Source organism: Zalophus californianus, chromosome 6 (genome assembly GCF_009762305.2).
Source record: "Zalophus californianus isolate mZalCal1 chromosome 6, mZalCal1.pri.v2, whole genome shotgun sequence".
In the NCBI taxonomy this organism is placed as follows: Eukaryota; Metazoa; Chordata; class Mammalia; order Carnivora; family Otariidae; genus Zalophus; species Zalophus californianus.
Window position 1 is genome coordinate 24,734,148 of NC_045600.1, and position 25,399 is coordinate 24,759,546.

General features: G+C 48.0%; 1 protein-coding gene across 4 annotated transcripts in view; it reads left to right on the forward strand.

Annotated features, from left to right (window-relative positions):
* Window positions 1–22,703, forward strand: part of POMT2 (protein O-mannosyltransferase 2) — a 42,279-nt gene extending 19,576 nt beyond the window's left edge. For 2 of the 4 annotated variants that reach the window (XM_027570008.2, XM_027570011.2), the window contains 15 exons: window positions 418–524; window positions 1,195–1,277; window positions 3,809–3,918; window positions 8,793–8,859; window positions 11,459–11,528; window positions 13,538–13,616; window positions 14,761–14,912; window positions 15,359–15,450; window positions 16,520–16,596; window positions 19,270–19,341; window positions 19,637–19,696; window positions 19,792–19,897; window positions 20,776–20,916; window positions 21,069–21,183; window positions 21,977–22,703. In XM_027570008.2, the coding sequence (XP_027425809.1) occupies window positions 418–524; window positions 1,195–1,277; window positions 3,809–3,918; window positions 8,793–8,859; window positions 11,459–11,528; window positions 13,538–13,616; window positions 14,761–14,912; window positions 15,359–15,450; window positions 16,520–16,596; window positions 19,270–19,341; window positions 19,637–19,696; window positions 19,792–19,897; window positions 20,776–20,916; window positions 21,069–21,183; window positions 21,977–22,082 (1,437 nt within the window). In that variant the 3' untranslated portion in view covers window positions 22,083–22,703. Of the gene's footprint in view, window positions 1–417; window positions 525–1,194; window positions 1,278–3,808; window positions 3,919–8,792; window positions 8,860–11,458; window positions 11,529–13,537; window positions 13,617–14,760; window positions 14,913–15,358; window positions 15,451–16,519; window positions 16,597–19,269; window positions 19,342–19,636; window positions 19,697–19,791; window positions 19,898–20,775; window positions 20,917–21,068; window positions 21,184–21,399 lie in introns of all 4 variants that reach the window. The other 2 variants (XM_027570010.2, XM_027570009.2) reach the window with 2 other exon arrangements.
* Window positions 22,704–25,399: the final 2,696 nt, after the last annotated feature.

A 25,399-nucleotide genomic window follows, 5' to 3' on the forward strand; every position in this document is an offset into this window, starting at 1 on the left:
TCTCGGGGGGAGGGGGAAGCCGAGGCCTGAGATGCAGATCAGGAACACTTATGCCTGTGACGGATGGGGCTGGCACAGTACAGGAAGCGTGGGGACCGTGCGGGGAACACAGTGTGACTGGGGTATAGAGGGGACTGATGAGTGATGAGGCTGAAGATGCAGGGATGGTCTGGGGTCCTGGGTGAAGGCCTGCACAGGCAGCAGAGGGCTGGCCCATGTTCTCCAGCCTGCAGCGCTGCAGTGGTGGAGTGTCATGGAAAGGCTAGGGTTTCCACGTATTTTTTCTTGTTGGCTCTTAGTTTTTCAATTCTTTGTGATTTTGACTTCCGCATAAAAAGTTACATGTAACGCGCATAGGAGGTATAAGGTAGAATAAAGCCCCATATGCCCAGCGCTCCAAACTGGCTCTGTTCGCAGGTGACTGTGGGGAAACACCTGACCGCTCGCATCCTGTGCCTCATAGTGTTGCCGCTGACTCTCTACACAGCCACTTACGCTGTTCACTTCATGGTGCTGAACAAAAGGTACAGCAGAGCCTTTCCAGCCTCTTGCTTCCCGTCTCCCTCTTGCCTCTCAGCCTGTAGGTGGGGTGTGTGATTTCCTGGGTCTGTGGTTGCTATGTTCGACGGACCTGGTGGGTTTTATCTGTTCGTTTCCTCCTGTATTCTGTCTTCCGGGTATCCATAGGGCTCAGAGAAGCCAGCACCCTGGCCTGAAGGAAGAGGAGAACTTCCTAATAGCCAAACTGCCCCTTATCCCTAAGCAGAGTCCCTGTGCTTCACAGGGATGGGTAGAATAAGGTGTGCAGTTGGAGGAGGGTGACAATCACAGCAACACTAGCCGAGGCTCACGTTTAATGAGAAGCGACCAAGTGTCAACATTTTGTACATATTATCTCACTTCATCATGATTGTTTTTGAGTTCTTTTGATTTTTTTAAATCCCCAATTTATAAATGAGAATTGAGGCTAAGCAAAGTTAGGTACTTCTGAAGGTCACCACCTAGCTAGTAAGTGGCCAAGTTGAGATTTGGACCCGGTTTCTCCAACTCCGTCACCTGTGTCTGTCCCATGATACCACACTGCCCCTCCGGTTGTCTTCTTTTAAACTAGTTGCACAAGGCTCTTGCTAGGGTTCCCAGGAAATTAGAATTTCTCTCCAGGACCTTGTCTGTCTTCTGCTCCTTTTCCCACAGTGGTCCTGGCGATGGCTTCTTCAGTTCTGCCTTCCAGGCCCGGCTTTCGGGCAACAACCTTCACAATGCTTCCATCCCCGAACGTGAGTATCTCTTGGCCTTTATGAAGGTAAAAGGGCAGAAGCCTTTCTGGGTGGGTGAATTGGAAAAGACAAATATGATAGCCTGTAGATGGCAAACTGGGAGAAACATCCAGTTAGACCTGGTATGAGCCCTCAAGAGAGTGATTTGGGACACAGGACGTGCAGCCCTGAGCAGCAGGCTCTTTGACTGTAAAGAATAACTTTTCCCTTGTGCTGCGGAAGCATCTAAGTCAGCTCCGTGGGAAGGCAACCAGAGGAAATCTGGTGAAAGGACAAGGCCTTCTGCTGCTAATGGTCAGTTTCCACCATCGTATTCTGTGACTCACATCCAGTTCTTATTCACAGATCGTAATGGAGCACATCTTAGCCATATTGGAGCCTGTAAATGGATCCCTTCCAGAGTAAAGGATCTGGTGACCCTGTGTGTTAAGTGTATAAAGAGGAAACACAGCGCTGTGGGGATCAAAGGGTGCAAGAGATCACTTCTGCTAGGGAGTTGGAGGGCATCAGAGGTACATAGAGGGAGATGCCGTGGAGTCCAGCCCTGGAAGAATGGGTAGATTCGAACAGATGGAGAGAGAGGAGAGGGCATATGGGGCAGAGGGGACAGCAAGATCAAGGCCAAGAACAGGGCACAACGTAAGGTACAGAGATTATTCCCAGAAAAGTACTAGAAGATAAGGCTGAAAGGATAGGTTGGGCCCAGATTATGAGGGTTTGAAACGTTTGGGTGAGGTGTTTGACTTCATTAAACAGGCAGTGGAGACCCAGTGGAGGCCTTTGAGCAGGAAGGAGGACAGGAAGGCTGGGGTCGTAGGGCGGTGACACTGATGGCACAGCACAGGATGGCTAGGGAGGGGATGGGACTGGAGGCAGGGGATCCCCTCTGGAAAGCTATTCCGGGTACTTGAGCTGGGCATCATGGTAGCAGCCACAGGAGTGGGGCAGATGGGCAGGGACAAGGGAGATTAGACATGGAAAGAGAAGAGGAAAGATGTCACTGAGGACTTGAGCCCAGGTAATTGTTCCTTGGAGGCACAATGTCTTCTAGTCTCTCCAGTGCCTTGCACAGTGTGTAGGACACAGGGGGGCCCACCAAGACTGTGCATAGAATGAGAAATAGGAAAGCAGGTTAAAAAGTTGGTTTAGAAAGGCAGATACTGGTTCCACTGTAGAGAGGTTGACTTTGAGATGCTTGGGGAAATCCATGTAACAGGGCAGCTGATGTTTTCGGAGGAGGAATCACTCAGCCAGCTAAAGGGGGAAGCAATACCGTGGCAGTGGCTGTGACCTGTAAGGAACCTGTAGAGAGAGAATGAGAACTGGGCTGGCTGAGGTCAGGTCACTGGGAGTGCAGGAGGGAGGGGGTTAGGGAAGGAGGCTGCAGAGGACAGTCCATGAGGGAGTGTGGGTTGAGAAGGGGGAACAAAGCATTTCCAGAAGCAAAGGTGGTCAGCAGTGTGCGGGGCTGCATATGTTGGCCTGCGTGAGAACGTAGAAAAATGGAGTTGTGGGGTTTTGCTACATTTGCATTTGCAAACCATTTTCATTTGGTTTTGCAAATGCCTACTTGTTATTTAAAAGACCTAGCTCACTGTGATCTCTTCCGTCAAGCCAGCCTCTTCTTACTCTTTGCATGAGAATTCGTCCTACTCTGCTCTGGGCTCCCACCATGTCACACACTGTCACTCCTTTGCTGGAGCATTTGCCCACTGTCCTGTGCTCATCGGTGTGTGCAGCCATCTTCCCTAAGACTGGGCTCGCCCAGGGCCACACAGCCAGGCCCCCTCCAGCTTTGGATCCACTGTGTAATTGGTACGATCTGTTGACCAAATGAACGAACAAAGGAAGACTGGAGTAGCCTATCCCTGATGGAACAAGACATGTTTCAGCGGACTTGAGAATGGCAGAGCAACCAGATTACAGGGGACTGAGAAGAGGGACAGTAAGGAGGAAAGAGGCTTCTCAGTTACCCAGGGCCTGCAGGCAGAGGGCATGTTCTTGGGTAAACTGTTTACTTTTTTTTTTAAATTCAGAATTAAACAAACAAACCCAAACACCATTGAACAACTACTTTATATAGTATTAGATTCAAAAGGCTCAAAAGGATTTCACAAAAATGAAAATTATCTTAACAGTCTATCATAATATTCTATCTATCTTGAAGAATATTCTAGGTAAGACATGAAATGCTTCTTTCTTTGTTTATTGTGTTTAATGTATGTATAGACTTTGAAGGATGGGCGGTTTCTAATCTTTTGCTATTACAAATAGTGCTTTGATAATACCACTGTTAATACCAGCGCTTCTTCTGAAGTCCTGAGGAGGGAAGGGAGGTGAGGGCACCAGTGAGACCCTGTAGTGAACTCCCACTTGAGTTGACGCCATGGGAGCGAGAAGGTACCTGTGCGTCTCGCTTTAGGCGGTGCTGGGCCCAGTGCAGTCTGTTAGAGGCTTAGTGGGTCCTGTGGCTTCAGAGGCCCCTCCTAGTCACGGGCCAACTCACACCCTACATTGTTCCTTCCTCCCAGATCTGGCCTATGGCTCCGTGATCACCGTGAAGAATGTGCGGATGGCCATGGGCTATCTCCACTCCCACAGGCACCTCTACCCCGAAGGCATTGGCGCCCGCCAGCAGCAGGTCAGCAAGCTTCTTGTACTGTGTACTGCAGCAACACCAAGCTGTTGGCCGGGACAGAACCCGCTCTTCTCTTTCTTGCTCCCGTCCTTTACCTGCGCTGTTTTCCCTGCTTGAATCAGTCTTACTCCTGCACCCTGCTTCTCTTTCCTCTGGGTAACTCCAGCTTCTTTAGGCTTCAGGGCAAGTGTTCCCTCTGATTACCATGACCCACCTCTACTCAGTATCAGGTAGGTGCCTCTCTCATGAGAGGCTTGCCTGGCACGCTTTGTAAGCCTGTGCAGTTACCCTTTTCACATGGAATTGTGAGTGCTTCCTTCCTCCTGTCTCTTTGCTGCTCGATTGCTAGCTCTTGGAAGGCTCAAGTGCCCGGCACAGTGCTTGGCTTGACATGGATGACAGTCAAGTGTTGTGGCTGTAAACACAGACCTGGATATCAGACTATGTTATCTGGGTCTGAATCCTGGTTCCACCAGAGTATGACTTTGAACAGGTTACTTGACCTTTCGCTACTTCAGTATCTTCATCTTTAAATTAGGGAAAATAAATCGTGCCCTTCTCCATCATAGGGTAGTTGCAGATTAAAAGTATGAAGTGATACATGTGACGTGCATCCTGGGGGATTAGCCATGAATATTACCTGAATGAGTGAGCGACACTGTGTCTGTGTTCGTGTCCACGAGTGTTGGGTGTGGCTGTAGTGGACAGTGCCTGAGAGGGAGAAGCAGGATGTTGGAGAGGTTGGGGAGGCCAGGCTGTGCAGAGGCTTTCCGTGTTACAGTAGATTTGACTTCGTTCTGTGGGCACTGGTGAGGCGTTGAGATCTACGAAGGCATGATAAGATGTGATTAGATTTTTAGGTTAGAAAGAAAACTCCAGCAGGAGGGTGATAGATTGAAAGGAGGGGCAGATTGGAGTCAAGAAATGACTTGGGAGGCGATAGTCATGACAGAGGATGGTGAATAGAGGCAAAGACCATGAATAGAGGTGGGAATTGATTCAGGAAACACTTCACAGGTCAGTGTCAGGGCCCCATCACTGGTGGCTGTCAGGGACTAGCTATATCTAGATCTGTAGGTTGAAGGTCAAGGTGTATGGATGATAATGCTATTGCACCATAGTCAGAAATGGAGGAGGAAGAGTAGCTCTGGAGATGAGAGAGTTTCCTTTGTGTATTGTAGGTTTGGGACTTGTCTCAGGAAGGAGATCTGAGTGTGTAGCATATGGGTGTCAGTGACACAGTGGGATGGGTGGCATTGCCCAGGAACGGTGCACAGAGGGAGGAGAGCCAGTGAAGGAGCCCTGGGGGGCAGCAACGCTTAGGCAGTGGTGAAGATGCTCCCAGGCTGCTGAGAAGGAGGGTGTGAACAGGGAGGTGGGAGGAGAGCGCAGGGCAGACAGCACCCCCAGGGGGATGGTGCTCAGCAGTCCAGGTGCTGCAAAAGCCTCAGAAAAGGTGGGGGCCTTTAAGAAAGAGGCCTTTCAACGACAGTAAAGGGGGCCTCATCGCTAAATGGGATTGCTTCTAAGGAGTGGTGAGGCCCCAGGTCTCAGCTGCTGTGACAGGGAGGAGAGGAGAGGGGAGGCATGCAGGCTGCAGGGCAGGCTATTGTGCTGAGAGGCTTGGAGTGATGTTTCTCTTCTGGCAGAATGACCAGTATTTTTACTTGGCAAAAAAGTTTTGCTTCTCAAAATTCGTAATTATTACTTCCTTATTTACTAGTTCACCAGAAAGTTGACCCAGAGGGTTGGGTTTTAGTATCAGTTTCCCATTCTTGATTCTCCACTTGTCTCAAGCACTTTAGGACCCACTGGAGAGCTTTTAAAACATTCCAGTGCCTGGGCACCACGCAGCAGCCCTGACTCCGTTGATCCAGGAGGAGGCCCATGCATTGTGCCTTTCTGCTTTGCTTTGAAATTCTCCAGAAAAGTCTAATGGATAGCTGGGGCAGAAAACCACAGCTAGCCCTTCCGTGGGGAGCGGCAGCTGTCCTGCAGAAGGTGAAATTACAGACGTGGTGGCCAGGAGTGTTTACACTGTGCAAAGGAAGAGAAGGACCCTCTTACGCTAGTCCTGGTGTTACACACTTGCAGCCCATGCATGAAGGTGTGAAGTCACGATAGTGGTGTAGAGAGAGCATGTGGGGTCAAGGCATGGAAGAGTCTGGTTCTGTCATGGCTGAATCTCACTGAGCCTTTCTCAGCCAGTTTCTTCATCTGCCAACTGGGGGGTTGGACTAAACCACTTCTAGTGGCCCTCACTGCCCTGGAGTTTAGCGTCTTGTCAACAACTCTAAGTGTCCATTTTTTAATATTTTTAAAGTATAACATTTATAAAATCAAATTGGGAAATAGAGAAAACTAAAAAAACCCAGCAAACAAAAAAACCCAAAAACCAAAAGCTACACGTAATTCCAGAAGATCAGTGTTTACCCACATAGTTCGGTGTACGACATTTTATTGTTAGAGGATACCGGTGTTTCTAGGAGACCTTGTGTTGTAAAAAAAAATCCATTGTAAACACAAATGTTTCTATGGGAAAAAGAGGCCATGGACTGTACTCATAATAAAGAAGTAATTTTTCTAGTAAGTCTTGTTTAAAAAATGCACAGAGTACACACACACGAGTACCACAAAATCTTAAGATCCTTAAGCAAATCTAAGCCAGTGGACTCTGTATACCTTTGTTTAGGAGTATGAACTTAATTTCTCTATGGCTGCCAAAATGTTTTAGTTTCTATTATATTCTTCTTTTTTTTTTTTTTTTTAACGTAGGCTCCACACCAGGCTTGGAGCTGGGCTCCAGTGTGGGGCTTGAACTCATGACCTTGAGATTGAGACCTGAGCTGAGATCAAGAGTTTGACACTTAACCGACTGAGCCACCCAGGTGTTCCAGTTTCTTGTATATTCTTAACACCATCATTCCTGACTTTTTTCTGAGAAAATAAAAGCCACTGAAACAAAGCAGCCATAATACATACATAATTTTTTCCCTAAACATTGACTCCAAATCTCTGCAAATAAATCAGTCATGTTTTGTCCAATTGGAGTCATAAAAACTCACTTTGTATATATTTCTGTTGTTTCCGGGTATTTGTGTTCTTGTTTATATAATTGGCATAATTGTATGTGTATAGTCTCTATTCTGGGAGCATTGGAGTTAGCTGCCTTGGTTTGAATCCTGTCTCTCCACTGATAGGCTGTGGTGACTTGGAGCAAATTACTCAACCTTAGTTTCCTTGTAAGTAAGGTGGGGATAACCGTAGTACCTACAGCAGAGAGAGGAGACTTGCCCAGTGCTTAGAACGGTACCTGGTGGTAAATGGCAGCCATTTTCAGCATCAGCATTTTATAAGCCTTTTCCTGTGCTAGTAAAAAATGCTGAGAAACATTTTCTGTGGCTGTGGTAATATTCTGTCCTGTGGACATATCATCATGTGGGCTCTTCCTTTATTATTGAACATTTATTCTGTTTCTAAATTTTTGCTATTAGATTCATCACAGCATGACATGCATGTTCACATGCATACACACACACACATTTAATTTTTTAAAAATCAGTGTCTAGGGTGCCTGGGTGGCTCAGATGGTTAAGCGTCTGCCTTCGGCTCAGGTCATGACCTGGGATCGAGTCCCGCATCGGGCTCCCTGCTCCTTGGGAGCTTGCTTCTCCCTCTGCCTCTCTCTCTCTCTTTGTCCCTCATGAATAAATAAATAAAAATCTTTAAAAAAAATAAAAAATAAAAATCAGTGTCTATGAAATGGCTATGGGCTAAAACCTCAAGCTTCTAGGACGAGATATTTATGGAGCTATTTACTTTCATTTGGCCACATTCTAGAGAATAAGGCATGAATTTTTCATTTAGAAAATTTGAGGCATGGTCTTAATTACTTTGTAAAATGCACTAAATCGGGACGCCAGTGTGGCTCAGTTGGTTAAGAGTCTGATTCTTGATTTTGGCTCAGGTCATGATCTCAGGGTTCTGAGATCAAGCCCCACATCAGGCTCTACAACTGGGCATAAAGCCTACTTGGGATTCATCCTCTCTCTCCTTCTCCCTGTTCCCCTCCCCCAGCTTGCACTCTCTGTCTCTCTCTTAAATAAATTAATTAATTAAAAAATTTTTTTTTAAGATTTTATTTATTCATTTGACAGAGAGAGAGAGAGTGAGAGGGAACACAAGCAGGGGGAGTGGGAGAGGGAGAAGCAGGCTTCCCGCTGAGCAGGGAGCCCAGTGTGGGGCTCGATCCCAGGACCCTGGGATCACGACCTGAGCCGAAGGCAGCCGCTTAAATGACTAAGCCACCCAGCCGCCCCAATAAATAAAAATTTTTAAAAATGCACTAAATCCTCTTTGTGTGCTGGAGACTATGTTAACGCAAGGTATCATGGTTCCTTCTCTAAGAGGCTAAAACTTTAAAGATAAGATGCAGAAAGAGAGGCGCCTGGGTGGCTCATTCGTAAAGCATCTGCCTTCAGCTCAGGTCATGATCCCAGGGTCCTGGGATCGAGCCCCGCATTGGGCTCCCTGCTGGGCGGGAAGCCTGCTTCTCCCTCTCCCACTCCTCCTGCTTGTGTTCCCTCTTTCGCTGTGTCTCTCTCTGTCAAATAAATAAATAAAATCTTAAAAAAAAAAAGATGCAGAAAGATATAATGAGACCAATCAAAAAGGCTCTTGTGGGAGAAACCTCTAAATGCAGATGGCAGGAGAGAATCTCACCAGTGCTACTTCTGTACCCCCCTAGGGAGCATGGCCCCTCGGGTTGGTGGCTGAGGATTCTGAAAGAGGCTTAAGCAATGTTGGTTTGCTATTGATTGTCCTGTGGCTGTGCTGATATTGATTGTATTCTCCCTTCCAACTCCTCCCCGACCCAGGTCACCACCTATCTGCACAAGGACTACAACAACCTGTGGATTATCAAGAAACATAACACAAACGCAGGTAATGTGGTAGGGAACTAATGTTTCTTGCATTATTGCTTACTCTGAGCCATTTTTAACATTTCTCATGCCTTCAAATGGTACAGAGATGGGGATTCCTGAGCATGGTTTGGCAATACCTTTACTGGTCTCAGTTATTCTTTCGACAGCTATTTATTGAGCACCTACTATGTTCCAAGCACTGTTGTCAACATAGGAGGTAAGCAGTGAGCAAGACAGATAAGATCTCACTCTTAATAGCTATCATGTTGAAGCCAGAGGGCCCGGCCAGGGCTCAGACTTAATTCAGACTGGTTACCTGGACATGCTGCCAGGGGCTGGTTGAGTAGCCCCAACTGGGGGCACACGGTGACTACTCTCATTTCTAATGAGAGCACACTAAGCCTTTCAGACCCCAGCATATGGTGCAGCTCAAGTTGTCTTGCTTGACAATGATAGAGTATTGCTGCCCACTGGTCATCCCTGGACTAGACAAGTCAGTTGTAGATCTCAGAGCCTGTAGCTGGGCTTGTCTAGCCTGGTGCTTGGGCCCTCACTCAGTAGCTGCTGGCCAGCCCCCCTGACTGGCCTGGGCAAAGCTGCTCTGAAGCACACTTGATGGGCTCTCGGGGCTTTATGACATGGGCTATATCCAGATCTTTCTTTGGTCAGGGAGCTGGCTACCTGCAGGCTGTGCCTTCTGTTCTAGCTGAGAAGAGAACAGAGGGTATCTTCTGCTCACCTCTGAGCCCCTGCTGATTGCCCTATGTCACAGGCATTCTCTATGACTCCTCAGTAAACCCCACCTGGCTCTCCGCATTTCTTGAGTCAGCTGCTCCTGAGCTTTTGTGTGGCAGTGGGTGGCTGTTCACCTAAATTCACCTTCTTTAAGTTCCTTTCCCCACCTCTTATTGTTGCGGTCTTGAGACTAGAAATGTGGTGTACACAATGACTGTCTTTGCCTCAATAATATACGTTAGGACTCCATTTGTCAGAGTCTGTTTCAACACCTTTATAATACCGGTATTGATTGTTTTCATCCAATAGGACAAACATAAGTGACCTATCACAATGAGGGGTTACGAGGCAAGACTGCTTTACTTCCTTTTCTTTTTAATTAAAAAAAAATTTTTTTTAATGATTTTATTTATTTGTCAGAGAGCACAAGCAGGGGGAGCGGCAGGCAGAGCAGGCAGAGGGAGAAGCAGTCTCCCTGCTGAGCAGGGAGCCCGATGCAGGACTGGATCCCAGGACCCTGGGATCATGACCTGAGCCGAAGGCAGACGCTAAACCGACTGAGCCACCCAGGCGCCCTAACACTGCTTTACTTCTCAGGCTATGTGGGCATGGACCAAATCTTTGAACATCTCTGATCTGTTATTCGATGTGGCTTCTAGCTTAAGGTGGTTGCATTTCACCCAAGGAACTAAGGCTCTGTGTGAAGGCGGAGAGCTATAAACACTTCGGGAAGTGGGAGCCATACAGACCAAGGTCTTTGTTTGTATGTTTCTAGGAATTTATTCATTTCTTCTAGGTTGTCCAATTTGTTGGCATATAGTTTTTCATAATATTCTCTTATGATTGATTGTATTTCTGTGGTGTTGGTTGTTACTTCTCCTCTCTCATTTGTGATTTTATTTATTTAGGTCTTTGTGTTCTTGATGGCTAAAAACGCCCCTCCCCGTCACATCCATGTAAAATGAAACTTCCCTCCCATCGACTTACTTGATTTGTCACCTTTGCTGATTAATCTTTTTCGGAGACCTTAAGGTCCACATAGGAATGGGCATGTCTACACTTGAGTTCTCTAATTCTCTTAAAAACTAGTGATTTGTTCTGGCACATTTCTCTTTCCTGACCTTGAGTGTTAGTGTCTCATTGGGAAGAAATTTGCAAGGATCTTTTTGTGTTGGTGATTACTGCCAGCTCCTTTTCCATTGTCATTGCCTTGCTAGATCTGATCTGACTTGGTTTCTAGACGATGTGGTCCCTTTCTTTTGTCACTTCATCATTTTCTTCGCCTCACACTTAGCAAGTTTGTTGCCAGAGACAAGATAATGACTGACAAAACTTGCAGGGTTTAACACTGGACTCTGAGGAGAGCGCATATGGTCATTTACATGGAATTAGTTTTTGGAAGACTATGTTTTTACTACTGAAAGAAAAATCTTATTATTTGACTTCCCAGCTTAAAAATCCTTCTGTGGAGGCTTCAGGGCCTGTCAGATAAAGACCACATTTCCTAGCCTGGCATGCACAGTGTGGCCCTACTTGTTCATACCCTCATCTATTCCCACAGTCTTTCCCGTTCCCCTCCCCACCACACCCTACCCTCTCATATGAAACCATTTGCTATCGGTCAAATGTGTTTTGTTCTTTCATACATCTGGCCCCACTTGTTGACCTGACAAAATTCTCCCCTCCTTAAAGGGTCTTTTCAAGCATATCTCTGAGACAGCCTTCCTTGAGACAGTGAGGGGCCCTTTCTCTTTGTCCTCCCAGCGCTCTGTACCTCTAGCACCTACCGTATTATACTGTAACTCTTTACCTGTAGGCCCTCAATTCATACCAGCCTAATGAGTGAATGATTTCAGATATCAATGCTTGTTTCTTCTTGGCAGATCCCCTGGACCCTTCATTCCCAGTAGAGTTTGTAAGACATGGAGACATCATTCGGCTAGAACACAAAGAGTAAGTAAATTTGCTGTCTGGGATAAGTGAGTGGTGTGGGCACCAAAGGTAAGGAGTTCTTCTAAACTGGAAATAAACAGAACTCAGATTTGGATGCGGCTCTAGTAAATGGAGCAAGACTGCTGTGCTAGAATGGGAAAGCCATTTTATGAAGTCTTGTGAAATAAGCAAGCCACTTTTGTTTGCCTGTTTTGGCTTTGGGGAGCTTTGAACTTTGAAGGTACTGTTCAATTTCCCCTTTTTCCAGAGGAAAAAAAATCTTTGAGTTACCCAACGCTTCTTCTCAAGTGGCTGCCTTTAGGAAGATATAGAAGTCTCTTTCTGAGATTATGGCAAGCTGGTTTATTTAAGCAATGTTCTCACTGAAAATGACTACAAATGTTGGAATAATATGAAAACATCTTAAGGCATCAAAGAGCTGACAAGGCAGTAGTGAGTTACCAGGCCAAAAATCTAAGTAAAATGGGGCGGCGGGGGGGGGGGGGGATTCCAGAGAAATAAGTGGGATGCTGCAGCCACTTCTGCCTTGATCCCACAATCTTGAGTTTCAGTCTTTGGTTTTGACTGCCCCTTGAGAGAAAGAGTTGTAAATTCAAAGCTCTAGGCTCATCCAAAGTGGTAAATTTATTAAGTGATCCTTCCCCCAAACTTGAAACCCCAAAGGGCTTGAGAAGGGGGAGTGGGGATGAGGAGGGGGCTATTTCTGGTTCCTGAAAAGTTGTAACTACCAATTGATCCTCACATGGATTTGTGACCCAAATTAATTTCATCTGGATGGTCTCAAAATCTTTAGGCCATGAATTTAAATGAACATAATCCTAGACTGGTAATATTTCCTAAGTGCCTGGCTAAAAGCAGATGTAAATCCTTTTTTGGGAAAGAGATTGCCATCCATTCCCATAAATAGTTTTTCAGTGACAGTGAATAGTACATAGTAAAAAATAACTAAGCACACAAGGAAATAGGGCACCATGTGCAAGAGTGAACAGGAATGATAGCAGAAGCAGCTCTGCAAAGATTTGGTATAGTGGAATCATCAGGTATGGAGTTTTTTAAAAATCAGGGATTATATATATATATATATAGAGAGAGAGAGAGAGAGATAGAAAAGCTATAAGCAGTGTTTTTTTCCTAGTATAATCATGGATACTTTTTAATTTTTATTATTTACTACTTATTTAATAAATTTCATTTTGTTTTATTGACAAATTAAAAGTTATTTATTATTTATTGTTAAGTTTTATTTTTGGAAATTTCTAGAATTTTTATAAAGAACACTTATTTCTGGGCGCCTGGGTGGCTCAGTTGGTTAAGCGACTGCCTTCGGCTCAGGTCATGATCCTGGAGTCCTGGGATCGAGTCCCGCATCGGGCTCCCTGCTTGGCAGGGAGTCTGCTTCTCCCTCTGACCTTCTTCCCTCTTGTGCTCTTTATCTCTCATTCTCTCTCTCTCAAATAAATGAATAAAAAAATCTTAAAAAAAAAAGAACACTTATTTCTTCTTGTGGATAAAAATAAGAATTATTATAAAAGGCACAAAGTAAATAAAAGCCAAATTAATCCCTCCCTTCCCCCACAGATTCCCACATTATAAAACTGGTGATGAGGGCAGGAAGAGTAAATGGGAGGGAGGAAGCTTACTGGCTCAGGCGTGCGTAGATTACAAATTTTAATTTCTTCTCCCCAAAGCTGCCTCATGAGTCAGGCAAGCTAAGTGCTTCAAAGCCACCAAATGTGGTAAGTCATCCCCCCACTGCTGAAGTTAACCCCTTTCTTGGCATGGAGTCCCGGACTCCTACCATCTGTCCCTGCTGGTTTGGACAATTCTCTGATTCTCTGGATGTTTCTTGTGAGTAAATAGGCAAGACGTTCCTGATATGTTGGATTCCATAGTTCAGATTCTAATTTTTTTTTGCACTAACAGATGACTCTGAATATCCTTAGTAAAAGAGGAGACGTTTCATGTCTCTTTTCTTCAGGATAATGGCGTTTCTCTCGCTTAACTTCTAGGACTTCTCGGAACCTGCACAGTCACTATCATGAGGCCCCCCTGACCCGGAAGCACTATCAGGTCACTGGCTATGGCATAGTAAGTGAGCAACTGGAGTGTGAGCAGGCTGTAAAAAATTGTGGGGCCTGGTTCAGGGCCATGTGACAGAACACATCTTCCCTGGAATTCTGTAATGTTCCTAAGGATGACGGGCTACACAGGGACTCTATTAACACTGGGAACTTTTTGGCTAGGCTTGCTGTGGGAAAAGCAACCTGTGAGTCTGTTTGTCTCCATTCTCTCTTCTCCCATAATAACCGTGCCATTTTTATGTTCTGACAATAAATGTCACATATGAATACTATTTGGGTCCCTTTTTAAATCACATTGGACATAGAAGCCATGGACCCACAATATGATCCTAGGTGAATATATACGTTTATTCTTTGCCAGATCCCAAATCCTCATTGGCTTTATTTTTAAGGATTACTTCCCTGTTCTGCAGGGGGATGTTAACCATATTGCTTTTGGATTTTTTAGTAGTGTGGGTGATGCAGTTAATAGAAGCAGCAGCTCTATGGGTACTTATGGCTTGGGGAGTGATTTGGAAACAAAACAACTACAGAGGGCAGCTAGACTTAGGACTATCTTATGTTCCCTTGCAGGGGCTTTGGTGCATCAGTACAGATCTTGGGTTCCTTAAGGTGGACTTCCCAACCCTCCTTCTGTTTGCTCATCCCACAGTACTAGAGCCATTGCTTGTCTTTTTCTTGTGTGCATCTCCTGAGGAGAATTAGACACAAGTATCTTAATTTCCAAAATATAATCTGCAGGCCAAATCTTTCTGGCTTAGATGAGTGAGTGTCCAGATGGCCAAGTAATGGGTACAAATGGCCCAAATCTATTTCTGTTGGTTCAGGTTGATGTCTTGAGTTTGGTTTAAGAGCAAAGACATATGTTTAGAATTTAAACTCTAGTTCTGTGAAGTGAAGAATTGGACTGCAGGCTGCAGGAGTTACACCACTTTTTCTTAGTTGTGGTAGCGAGCGCTGGGGGAATGTCCATCACTTGGGGTATTTCTCTGGCCCCCTCGTTCCCCTTCCCACCTCATCCACTGAGGCCTGTTTTGTCTTTGACCTTTGTAACATGGTGGCATCGGAAGGGTGGCCATCTCCCTTTCCTGACACGTCTTCTCTAAAGTCATCTTACTTTCTTTGTATTTTTTCCTTGATTTACATGGCAGAATGGGACAGGAGACTCAAATGATTTCTGGCGGATTGAGGTTGTAAACAGAAAATTTGGAAACCGGATCAAAGTGCTAAGAAGTCGCATTCGCCTCATCCATCTGGTCACAGGTTGTGTCCTGGGCTCCTCGGGAAAGGTCTTGCCCAAGTGGTGAGTCTCTGGGGTTTTGATATCCCAATTGAGGCTTATGCTTCTCCTTTCACACTACAAGGAGTATACCAGAAGTTTCTGTTTCCCAGTTGTCAATGTTCACCTTGTGTTTTCTTATTTTGGTGGTAGATGGAAGGAGAAAAGGCATCACGTGTGTTACAGAGCACAGAACTCCAGAGTTCTTTTGGTATTTTATGTGTTCTGAGAGTTGAACAGAATAGTTGTTCATCTGTTTTGGACCTTGTAAATGCTCTGGGCCTTTCTGAAGTGGAATACTCTATGCTGGACTCCTCCTAGGATAGTCATGGGATATGAAAGAGTGAGGTTGAAAAAAGCATGGCCACTGGGTTGAAAAGAGCAGGGTTCTATAAATTTAAAGATTCAACAGCGCAACACTCTGGTGAGTTTCACGTCTTCTGAGAGACCTCTGTGACTGCTTTTCACAGGGGCTGGGAACAGTTGGAAGTTACTTGCACCCCATACCTAAAGGAAACCCTCAACTCTATCTGGAATGTGGAGGACCATATCAATCCCAAATGTGAGTGAGATTACTTCCTGGAAACATTTATAAGTAACTCTTATCTTAGAAGAATCAATCTTCATAGATTCTGCTGCCACTGTATCTCCTTGTTGTCATTTCCTGCCTTTTTTGAACCTAGTCTCTTCATACGAGTTATCTCGACAGGTAGCTCCTTTTTCTTCCCAACCATGTCAACTTCCCATCCTCCTTAAACTCTCCCTAAAGTGACCAGTGACCTTGCAATGGGCCAGAGCTAGTTTCCTCGTCCCATTTTCTTTGCTTCTTGCTGGAGCTAACGCTTCTCCTTGCTGCCTGTAATGTGGGTCCACCTGTCTGGTCTCCTTCTGGGCTTTTCTGTCTCCTGCACCATGTGTACCTCCCACCCTCAAGGCTTAGAGCAGGCTGGTGCTTTCCCTTTATGCCCCTGTGTAGAGCTCTGCCCCTCCCCACAGCCAGCCAATACTTTGATAGAAAGCGGTGGCCACAGCCCTGGATCTGAGCCCCCATATCTGTACTCCCAGGCTCCAATTTGATGTTTCTACATCAGTGTCATCTTCAACTCAGTCGTCTTTGGATCCATCATTTGTCCTCCTCAACCACCCTTTTTAAGCTTCTGCTTCATTTCCCCTCTCTGTGTTTCCCATTTCATTCTTCTTACTACCTAATTTAGCCAACCAGCTAATTAATTAACTAATTAAACAACTCTTTAGTGAGTACAGTGGGAAGCCTGGGGGCCCCTGGGGTGAATGAGGTGGACTTGGTCCCTGTCCTCACAGACCGGCCTAGCATTCGAGCCTGTACCATAACGAAGGGTGATGGTGCCGAGAGCAGTGGCAACACTGGGGACAGGCCCCATCGCCTGTTGCCTTTGTATTTCTCCAAACGCCTCATGAGGGCTTTGCACAACCTGAAGGGGTGATCAAGAATTGGGCCAAGCTTTCTTCTGTCTCCTCAACACTCTAACCTACTCGTTAGCCAGCGCGTCAGGAAAGCTACACTCAGATTCCAGGCGCGGTGTTGGTACCATGGACGGCTGTGAGAATGTGCATGTGATCAAGGTTTTCTTCTCTGTCCTTTCTTTGTCTAGTGCCAAACATCAGCCTGGACGTGCTGCAGCCCACTTTTCCTGAGATCTTGCTGGAGTCCCACATGGTGATGATCCGGGTACTGTGGCCCCCTCTCATTGGAAGGTTTCTCTGTGAGCTCTTGGCCATCCACAAACTTGCATCACAGATCAGTAGCTATAGTATAGATCCACTGTCCCCTGGTGGAGAATGTTGGAAGGGTCTTCGCTTCTGGTTTACTTGGTATTCGAAGGCATTTCCCTTATCACAGAATGATGACGGTGATGATGATGATGATGGTGAGGACAACAGACCCCAGTGCACACTTACGTAGCTCTTACGTGCCAGGCGCCACTCTGTGCATGGTGCTGCACTAACTTATTCTGTAGTTATCACAGTCCTGCGGGGATTATTGTCCCCACTTTACAGATGAGGGAATCGAGGCACAGAGAGGTTAAAGAACTTGCCCAGGGTCACAGAACAAAATGGAAGAGGTGGCTCCAGGCTTCAAAGCCGGGCTGGCAGGCTCTCAGAGTCAGTGCTGGCTACCGCCACACTCTTCTGCTTCTAAGTGATTCTCAAATCCGTTCAAATGGCAGAGCCCCTGAAAATTACAGTGTTCTTGGTTGAAGACCTTGAGACAGTAATTGCTCATTCCATCATATGAAATTAGAATGAATTAGGATGAATAGCTGATCTGAGCATGTTGTTTATCTGCAGCATAAAATTTCCACCATGAGCCCATGCATGTTCCCAGACACGGATACTGTTTAGGGGCGTGGTTGAGTCTTTTGCAGGTTTTGTAAGACTCATTGTTGGTATTCCCCATCATTAGTATCTGACAGCAGTTCTAACCTCAGTGGTGTAAGAACAATTGAGAGAGGAGATCTTTAAATTGAGAAAGTTCTACCCACTAGCTTAACTTCTCCCCTGTGCTGTAGAAAAAGCCTGCTGCAGTGTTGATGTGTAGGGGGGACGCCTTTCCTCTGGTTTATGGAAAGCCAGTGTCCTGCAGGAAAGGTGTTTAGGAATCACTGTATCTTCAGCCAGGTATGTGATGATCACTCCACCCACAGGGGTGCAGAGAGGTGTAGTGCCTGTTATTTGTCCCCTGCTGAGCCGTTGTCAAGTGGACTTTCCTGGAAGTGATTATGTAAGCAGTACTCAGTAAATATAGTTGACTTATTTCACCAGATTAGATCAAAAAATTCAAATTTTGTCATTTCTGCACATTGGGAGTTGATGACTTGACATTAAGTGATCTCCGGGTCACTTCTTCTCCAACTCCCTGCTTGTAGCTGTCACTGTGGTCTGATGACATAGCTCTTTTGAATACGTGCCTGTCAGTCAAAATATCATTCTATGTCTGGGTAGAATTTTAAGACTAAGTCTAAATAGTCTCATTTCTTCTTTCATTATCTAAGAGGTAGAGCCAAAGAATAAAAGGGCATCAGGGAACGTTCTTATTCAGTCGAAATAGAGTCAGGGTGGGAAGAGTGGTCAAAATAGTCCAGATGACAGAAACTGCATGGGAGAGGGCTTTTCTGCCCACTGAGTGGAGGGTCTGAGTCCTGTACAGAGAAGGCTGCCTTGCCTGCTGAGGTCAGAGGGAATGAGCCCACTCTAGATTTTAAGCATAGAGAACGATGTATAAATGCATAGGCCTGTAATGGTTACAGACTTTTTCTTCCTTCCATTTCTTGGATTAGTAAAGGAGCTGTATTTCTGAGATTAACAAAGTGAATAGGATGCCCCTGGTTGGTTATAGCTCTGGCTGGAGTCCCCGAGTCTGGGACTGAACTGCAGTGGTTTGGAGGAATCAATTTCTCTTAGCAGCTCCTCTGGGGCCCAGGATGATTCATTCTTCATTCGGAGGCCCTTCAGTGGAGAGATCCTGACCTAACTCATAACACCTCACTCCTCTTCTCGGGAAGTGCCTTCTCAATTTGTTCTGATAATGAGGCTGACATCAGTCCTGGTGCTTAGTATCCGGGGTCCTGATCTTTTCTTTGTTTTTGAAAAGCCCTGATTTTGGCGTGTAGAGACAGGGTGTTGGACAGTCTTGGCTGCTGGATTAAAGGGGCTGAGTCTGGGTCCTTCAGGCTAAAGTGTGCACTCTGAACAGGGCTAATATCACTCCCAGTGGATAAAATGTATTCTTGGAGGGCAAAAAACCCTTAGCTTTTTAACGTAGGTAGTCAACCAATATGTAAACACATTTACAGTACAGCTGTGGTATTAAAATGTGATGGGAGGCATTTAGGAAAAAAATGTCTAAAAAGTCCCAGGAGGGGCAAGAATGAAAAAAAAAAAAGTTGAGAAACATTAGACTACAGTCACTTTTTCCAAGTTCAGGAACTCATCAGAGTATTTGATTTTGGTTTTGTGTTTGAAATTGGCCTCCAGAGGGAACAAGGATAGCCAGCCTGATTTTGTATCTCCCACTAGCCCTCTTGACACCTCCTACTTGGTCTGGAAGATGGATGGATGTTTTGTCCTCACAGGAAACAAGTCCTTTTTTCTCTCAAGCATAGTGGGTCTGAATGGACTGTCTCTGGTGGCAATGGAAGCTTGTGTGTTGGTAGAAGTAAGGCAGTCATAAGCAGGTGGACCGTGACTGAGAACAAGCACCAGATTCTTCCCCGCAACGGAGGGAGACGGGGGAGGTTTCTCTTGACAGTTGGCTATCTGTCAGAGATGCCCATTCCTCACATTTCTGTCAGCTCTCTAGATCTCTGCCTTGACTAGCTTCTTTTTTGTCATCTTCCTGCAGGGAAACAATGGACTCAAACCCAAGGACAATGAGTTCACATCCAAACCCTGGCACTGGCCTATCAACTATCAGGTAGGGCTCAAGGCTAGAACTGCTCCCAGGAAATGGAGCCAAAGAAGAGACCACTGAGACTTGGTGAGGGTGGGGTGGGGTGACTGGGCAAGGCCTTACCTGACATGAGGTGGCCAGAGACAGGGCTCTGTTTTCTGTCCTGATTCTGACCCGGCCTTCCCAGAGAGCTCATGTAGAATCGGCCTCCTGCCCAGGCTCCCTGTCTGTGGAAGGTAACTGGTCTTCCTCCCTGCCGGAGCACATGTGGCTGGGACGTACTGGGCCCTGGATCAGCAGGGTGTCCTCTGCCCCGCAGGGCCTGCGCTTCTCAGGGATCAATGACACAGACTTCCGCGTGTATCTGCTTGGCAACCCGGTGAGTGCCTAGCACATTCCCTGTGTGGGCCCTCAGCCTGGATCCTTGGGGGCCTATGGCTCTCCTCTAACCCGCCCATTCTCCTTCCCATGCAGGTGGTTTGGTGGCTGAATCTGTTGAGCATTGCCCTCTACCTCCTCTTGGGGAGCATCATTGCTGTAGCCATGCAGAGAGGGGCATGCCTGCCTGCAGAGGTTGAAGGTCGGTCCCTTGGGCTCTTCCTCCCCTGACCTAGCAGCTGGCCGGAGCCTGCACTGCTGATGGGCCATTCTGCCTTCACCCCACTCTTTCCCTTCTCCTTTGCTTTTTAAAGCTCAGTCACCAAATGCCCAGTACTGTGTTAAACACTCCATGCTCCCAGCAGCCCTGTAGAGTAGAACGTTCTTAGCCCCATTTTATGGCTTAGGAAGCAAAGGCACAAAGAGAAGAGACTTATCCCAGGAAATATATTAGTAAGTGTAGAGCTGAGTTTCAGACCCAAGTGGTCTGACTTTAGAGCCCTCACTTGAACCTCTATGCTCTGTATAGAACTGCCCACCTTTTCTTCTCTGTCGCTCTCTGTTCCATGGCCCTGTCCTCTAGCGGGGTAGGGACCACAGCCCCTGAGATGGTCCTGCAGGCTCTTTTTTCCCTGTGCAGCTCCCTTGTGAACAGCCATGGCCCTAGACCCCCTCTCTCCCCTCCATCCTCATCTCTGACTTCACCTCTGCCCTGTCTGCCACTGCAAAGATCTGGGCGGCAGCAAAGATATGGGAGATGGCCGTGGGGTGGGGGCAGCTGTCTGGGGGCGTGCCGCATCTTGGTTTCTTTAGAGGCTGGGCTGCCTCCTGCTGCATGGGTGCTGAGGCCTCTCCAAACAGGCGGTGAGCAAGGCTCTCGAGGGCCAGCTGCTCATCTCGTCCAGCTTCCGGAGGCCTGCTTAGCCCCTTGCTTAGTGGCCTCCAGATGAGGGAGGCAGGCCCAGTAAGGGCACGTGGCTTAGTCTAGTCACCCAGCAAGGAAGTGGCAGAGCTGGACGAGAGCCAGAGGTCTCTGCCCCCTCCCTGGCTGCTGACCAAGCTGTGCTGCTTGGGGCCCAGGGCTGTCCCAGGTCCTGCTGCAAGGAGGCGGTCAGCTCCTGCTTGGCTGGATGCTCCATTACTTCCCATTCTTCCTGATGGGCCGGATCCTCTACTTCCACCACTACTTCCCAGCCATGCTCTTCTCCAGCATGTTGACAGGTCAGCACCGCCTACCTGGACTTGGGTGAGAAGGGCGGGGGATTAGCACCGAGGGGGAATCTCACTGCTTCCTGACCTGGGTAGCTCCTCTCTGCTGCATCCCGGAAAGTCATCCTCTGACAGACTAGGTCTGTCTTTCTTCTTTCTCCTAGGGATTCTGTGGGATACTCTCCTGCGGCTCTGTGCCTGGAGTCTGGCCTCCTCTTCCCTGGCCAGGGGCATATATGCAGTGGGACTCCTGAGCCTGCTCCTGGGAACTGCCTACAGGTGAGTAGCCCCTACCCCTTGCATTGCTGGTCCCTGCCTCTGCCTTTGATGCATCTTAGAATCCCCTGGGGTGCTTTTAAAGCATGCCTGGGCCCCATCCCGGAGGCTCCGATTCAATTGAGCCAGTTTTCCGAGCTCCCCAGGTGACCCCAATGTGGAGCCAGATAGGAGAAACCTGGGGCTAACTGTGCATTCTTTTTTTTTTTTTGCCACTAGGTCCCAGCTTTTGTATCACCCCAGCACACCGGCTGCTTCTCTTTAGTCACCTTGGCCCCCTCACCGGACCGCCCTGGAGGGGGGTGGGGTGAGGGAGAGGGTGTGGGGTGTGGCTCAGAATAACTGGAAGGAGAGTGGTGTTTGGCAAGCCTCACCAACCCCCCGCCCCTTGCCAGTCTCACAGATCCCCTATTGAGAGTCACTGGCCTTTAGGGGCCAGGGAGGCAGCACTAAAGTGTGAATAGGAAATGGTGGGCCTGTGATCTGAGGGCACAGGCACATTTTAACAAATACTATGAGCCAAACAGCCACGGCCAGACCCCAGGACTGGTCTCTCTCCCGGGACTCCTGGGAGGAGCCCTTTCCTTCTTTCTCATTAAACCGGCATCTGCTAAGCTCTCAGACTACAGTGTGCCCACATGGTGAACGCAGACATTGTGACGAGGAGTGGGTCTTGTAGGTGGAGAAGAGCTGATAAGCTCCAGTAGGGGCTGCTAAACTTCAAAGATCCATGGGGCTCCTTGCCCCTGCCAAGGCGCTGGGTGCTGACCAACTCCCTCTGGATTCTCTCTCATAGCTTCTACCTCTTCCACCCTCTGGCTTATGGGATGGTCGGTCCCCTAGCCCAGGACCCACGAAGTCCCATGGCAGGACTAAGGTGGCTTGAATCATGGGACTTTTGAGGCTACTGCTACTCCAGCCTGAATCCAGGAACTTTCTGGGGACAGCCAGCTGTGCAGCCAGTCCCTGGACCCTCCCAGCTGTGGGCAAAGCTGCCTGAGGAGCCCAAGGAATTCTGCTGCCTGCCAGGACCAAGCTCTGGGAGCATACCTGGAATTTAGCCCAACACTAGGGAGAGCTGCAGCGCTCTCTGCAGAGATCCCACCTCTGGGAATGGCTCAGCAAGAGGACATCTCTCAGGCCCGTTTCCCCAAGTGTGCAACATAAGGAAGGATGAGTGTGTGAGAGAGTGTGCGTGAGTGTGTGGGAGTGGGAGGGTTCATTTGTACATACACCTGTTGAATATAGACCGTGACTGTGGACAGCTGAGTCTCATAAACCGTAAGAAATAGTCCAGGGCTATAGTAGTATTTTCTGGTATTTCTTTCACACTGGATTTGGCTTGAAAGCAAGAGCCATCAAAAATTCTCTGACCTCCAAGAAGGCTGAGCTCACTGGCCCCACTTTGGGATATCACCAAGGGCTGAGCAGATGGGGCCATCAAAGCTGTGCCGGCCTTCTCCCCACAAATAGAGCTGAGCGCCCCTGAGTTGGAGAGCCTCCCAGCTGCTTCCTGGTGTGGTGGTGGTGGCGGCGGGGGGGGGGGGGGGGGGGGCCGCGGCTAGGAAGTCTCTGGGGCAGCAGGTGGCTGCACTCCCTGCAGTGTGCACAGAGGACTGGGCTCTGGAGTGAGGCAGCCGAGCACTCCCCAGCCCTTGGTTCCTTGCTGAGAACACCACATGATGACTGGTGGGAGGAATAGCATCCTATCCTTGGCTGCTCTGTGTTCCCAGGCCCTGCATGCCAGAGGTGGTTTCTTGCTGTCTGTCCTTTCCCGTCTGCATCCAACCTGGCTATGAGGTGGGGCAGATGCATTCTCCCCATGGTAGGGGGAACTTTGGGGCCCCTTAGCAGCCAAGGCTGGTGGGCAGCAGGGCAGGGATCTGTGGTGCTGGGCTGGGGTCCCCGTGGGCTGGTCCAGCCCGTCTGGGTTGATGTTCCTGTCACTCATGAGGTGTTCTCCACTTTTACTTCTCTAGTCTTCCCTGCTGCCCTGGATGCATTTCATTTCCCTTTCTCTGTGTCACTGTTCCACTGATCTCTTTCTCCCAAAGACCCAGAGCACTTAGAAATGCAGCAAAGCTTCTACTCTCTACCACTTTAAAGCCCAAGCAAGAAGCTCAGAGAGCTGTTCCTTTCACTTCCTCCCCAAATGGAAGAGATTAAGAAAACCCTTGGGTCAGAACCGAACAAACCCCGGACCCGCTCTTCAGGCCACCTCCCTCCTGCCAGTGCATGACAGAGTATTTTGTCTCAGAGGACTGTGATGCTTCCAGGTTTAATGATGAGGCTCTGCCACACTTCATCTTCCCTCCTCTGTAGCCCCCACCACTTCTGACAGGGTCAGAGCTCTTTGGAGCATCTTCGGGAGGCGGTTGCCACGGAGACTGGAAATTGGGCCCAGGGACAGGCTGTGCTACCTACTGGGCAGTGGGGAGGGAAGCTTCTGGCCATCCTTAGCCGTTCAGACCAGCCATCATTAATGTTAATAGAGGAAATGCAGCAATGTCAAAAGCAAGGCAGGTTTGTTAATTAGATCTGGGGTGTGATGACCTCCCTCTCCCAGGGCTGCCACCCCTTTTGACTTCCCCTGGCAGGAAGTGCTGCTTGTGTGCTGAGTCTGGGCTGTGGGCTTAATTGCATTTCTGGAAGGGAATGAGCAGGGATGGAGAACCTCTGCTCACCCCTCCTACTGCACCACTGTCTGCCCTCCCCGGAGGTGGAGTTGGTTTCTTCTAAGCTGGTTGGGGGTAGCCATCTGGGTGGGTTCTTCTGGAGGGAGAATGAGGAGTCTGTGCTTGCCCCTCAGCCAAGAACCATGGTCCCGTAACAACTGGGAGGTGACTGATGTCCCCTTGCACCTTCTTATTTCCTACTAGGGACTTGTTGGAAGGGAGGAACTCCCAAGGAGCAGAGAGGCAGCCACTCTGAGTGAGGGTGAGGAAGGAGAAAGCCCAGCCAGCTTCCCGCCCATGGCTCCCTCCTAATTTGGCCACACTGGGGACAAAGGGTTCCTCTGTCTCTTATACTGCATTCCAAGGATGAGAGAAGAATTGTTGGCTCACTCTCTCCTCTTCCTCTTAGCCCAGACTGGTAGACACTTCTCTGAGGACAAGGCCATATGGGTTGATGCAGCTTTCAGTGCTCAGGTTTAGTCAGTGGAAGACACTGGGGAGAGGGGCGATCAAGGTGGGGCTCTGAATGTGGGCTCCGGTGCCCAGGAATTGGCGGAAATGTGACACGCCCCACAAACTTGCTGGTGGAGGAAGAAGATGTTTGTTAGCCCAACCTCCAGCCAGCTATTTGGGCCACAATTTTATATATATAAAAAAAAGTTTCCACAGATAATCAGAGGCCATTTACTTTTGTAATAAATAACTCTTATTTTGAATGCCATGGTGTTCTTCTTGTCCTTAATTGAATCTGACTTTCCTTCGGGTTCCCAGAAAGAAGACAGGGATGTTTTGAGTGCAAGAACCATTCCGCTGTGTCTCAGTGTCTGAGGCCATTCTAATTTGAGGAGGGGCCCTGGCTGGGCACGTGAGCCTTGTTACCCCAGGGGGCATTTGGGCCCTCCCACTTACAAGCTTACTTGAGTAATGTTTGTTGTTCTTTTCATTTATTTTAACTTATTCCAAAATAAGTAGGAAGCTGGACCTTTTTTCCTCTTGTAACCCGCCACACAGTAGGGCAAGGAGTGTGAGAGAGTAACAGTTGTCCACCCCTGAGGCAGCTGTGTGGCCCAGCCTTGTAGCAGCTTCCATTGTGCTCACCAGAGGCCCCATCCTGGCAGGGGTCTTGCGGTATCAGGAGTGATGTTAACGGTCCTTGGACGTGAGAGCGTATGTGTGTCGGCGGTAAGCAGGGGGGAAGAGGAGTAGCACTGCTCTGTGAAGTGCGGGCGGCCTGCCCCTCCTTGGGACCAGAGTGGCTGGAGGGGGTGGGGAGGGGCTTATGCAGATCTGCAGGGGATGGAAAATGCCGAATCTAGGCAAGTTAGAAAAGGACCAAACACTTCCTGACTGGCACAGCTTACCAAGCGCCAACACCTCTGTAACACCTAATCCTCATGAGGGCACAGTGAAGTCAGTGCTGGTTTGTCTCCATTCTACCCATGAGGGATTAAGTTATTTGCCTAAACTCCTGTGATTAGTCCACAGCAGGGCCAGGACTGGGCACCGAGTTGGGCTTTTCTGCCGCTCCAGCTTGGTCCTGGGGC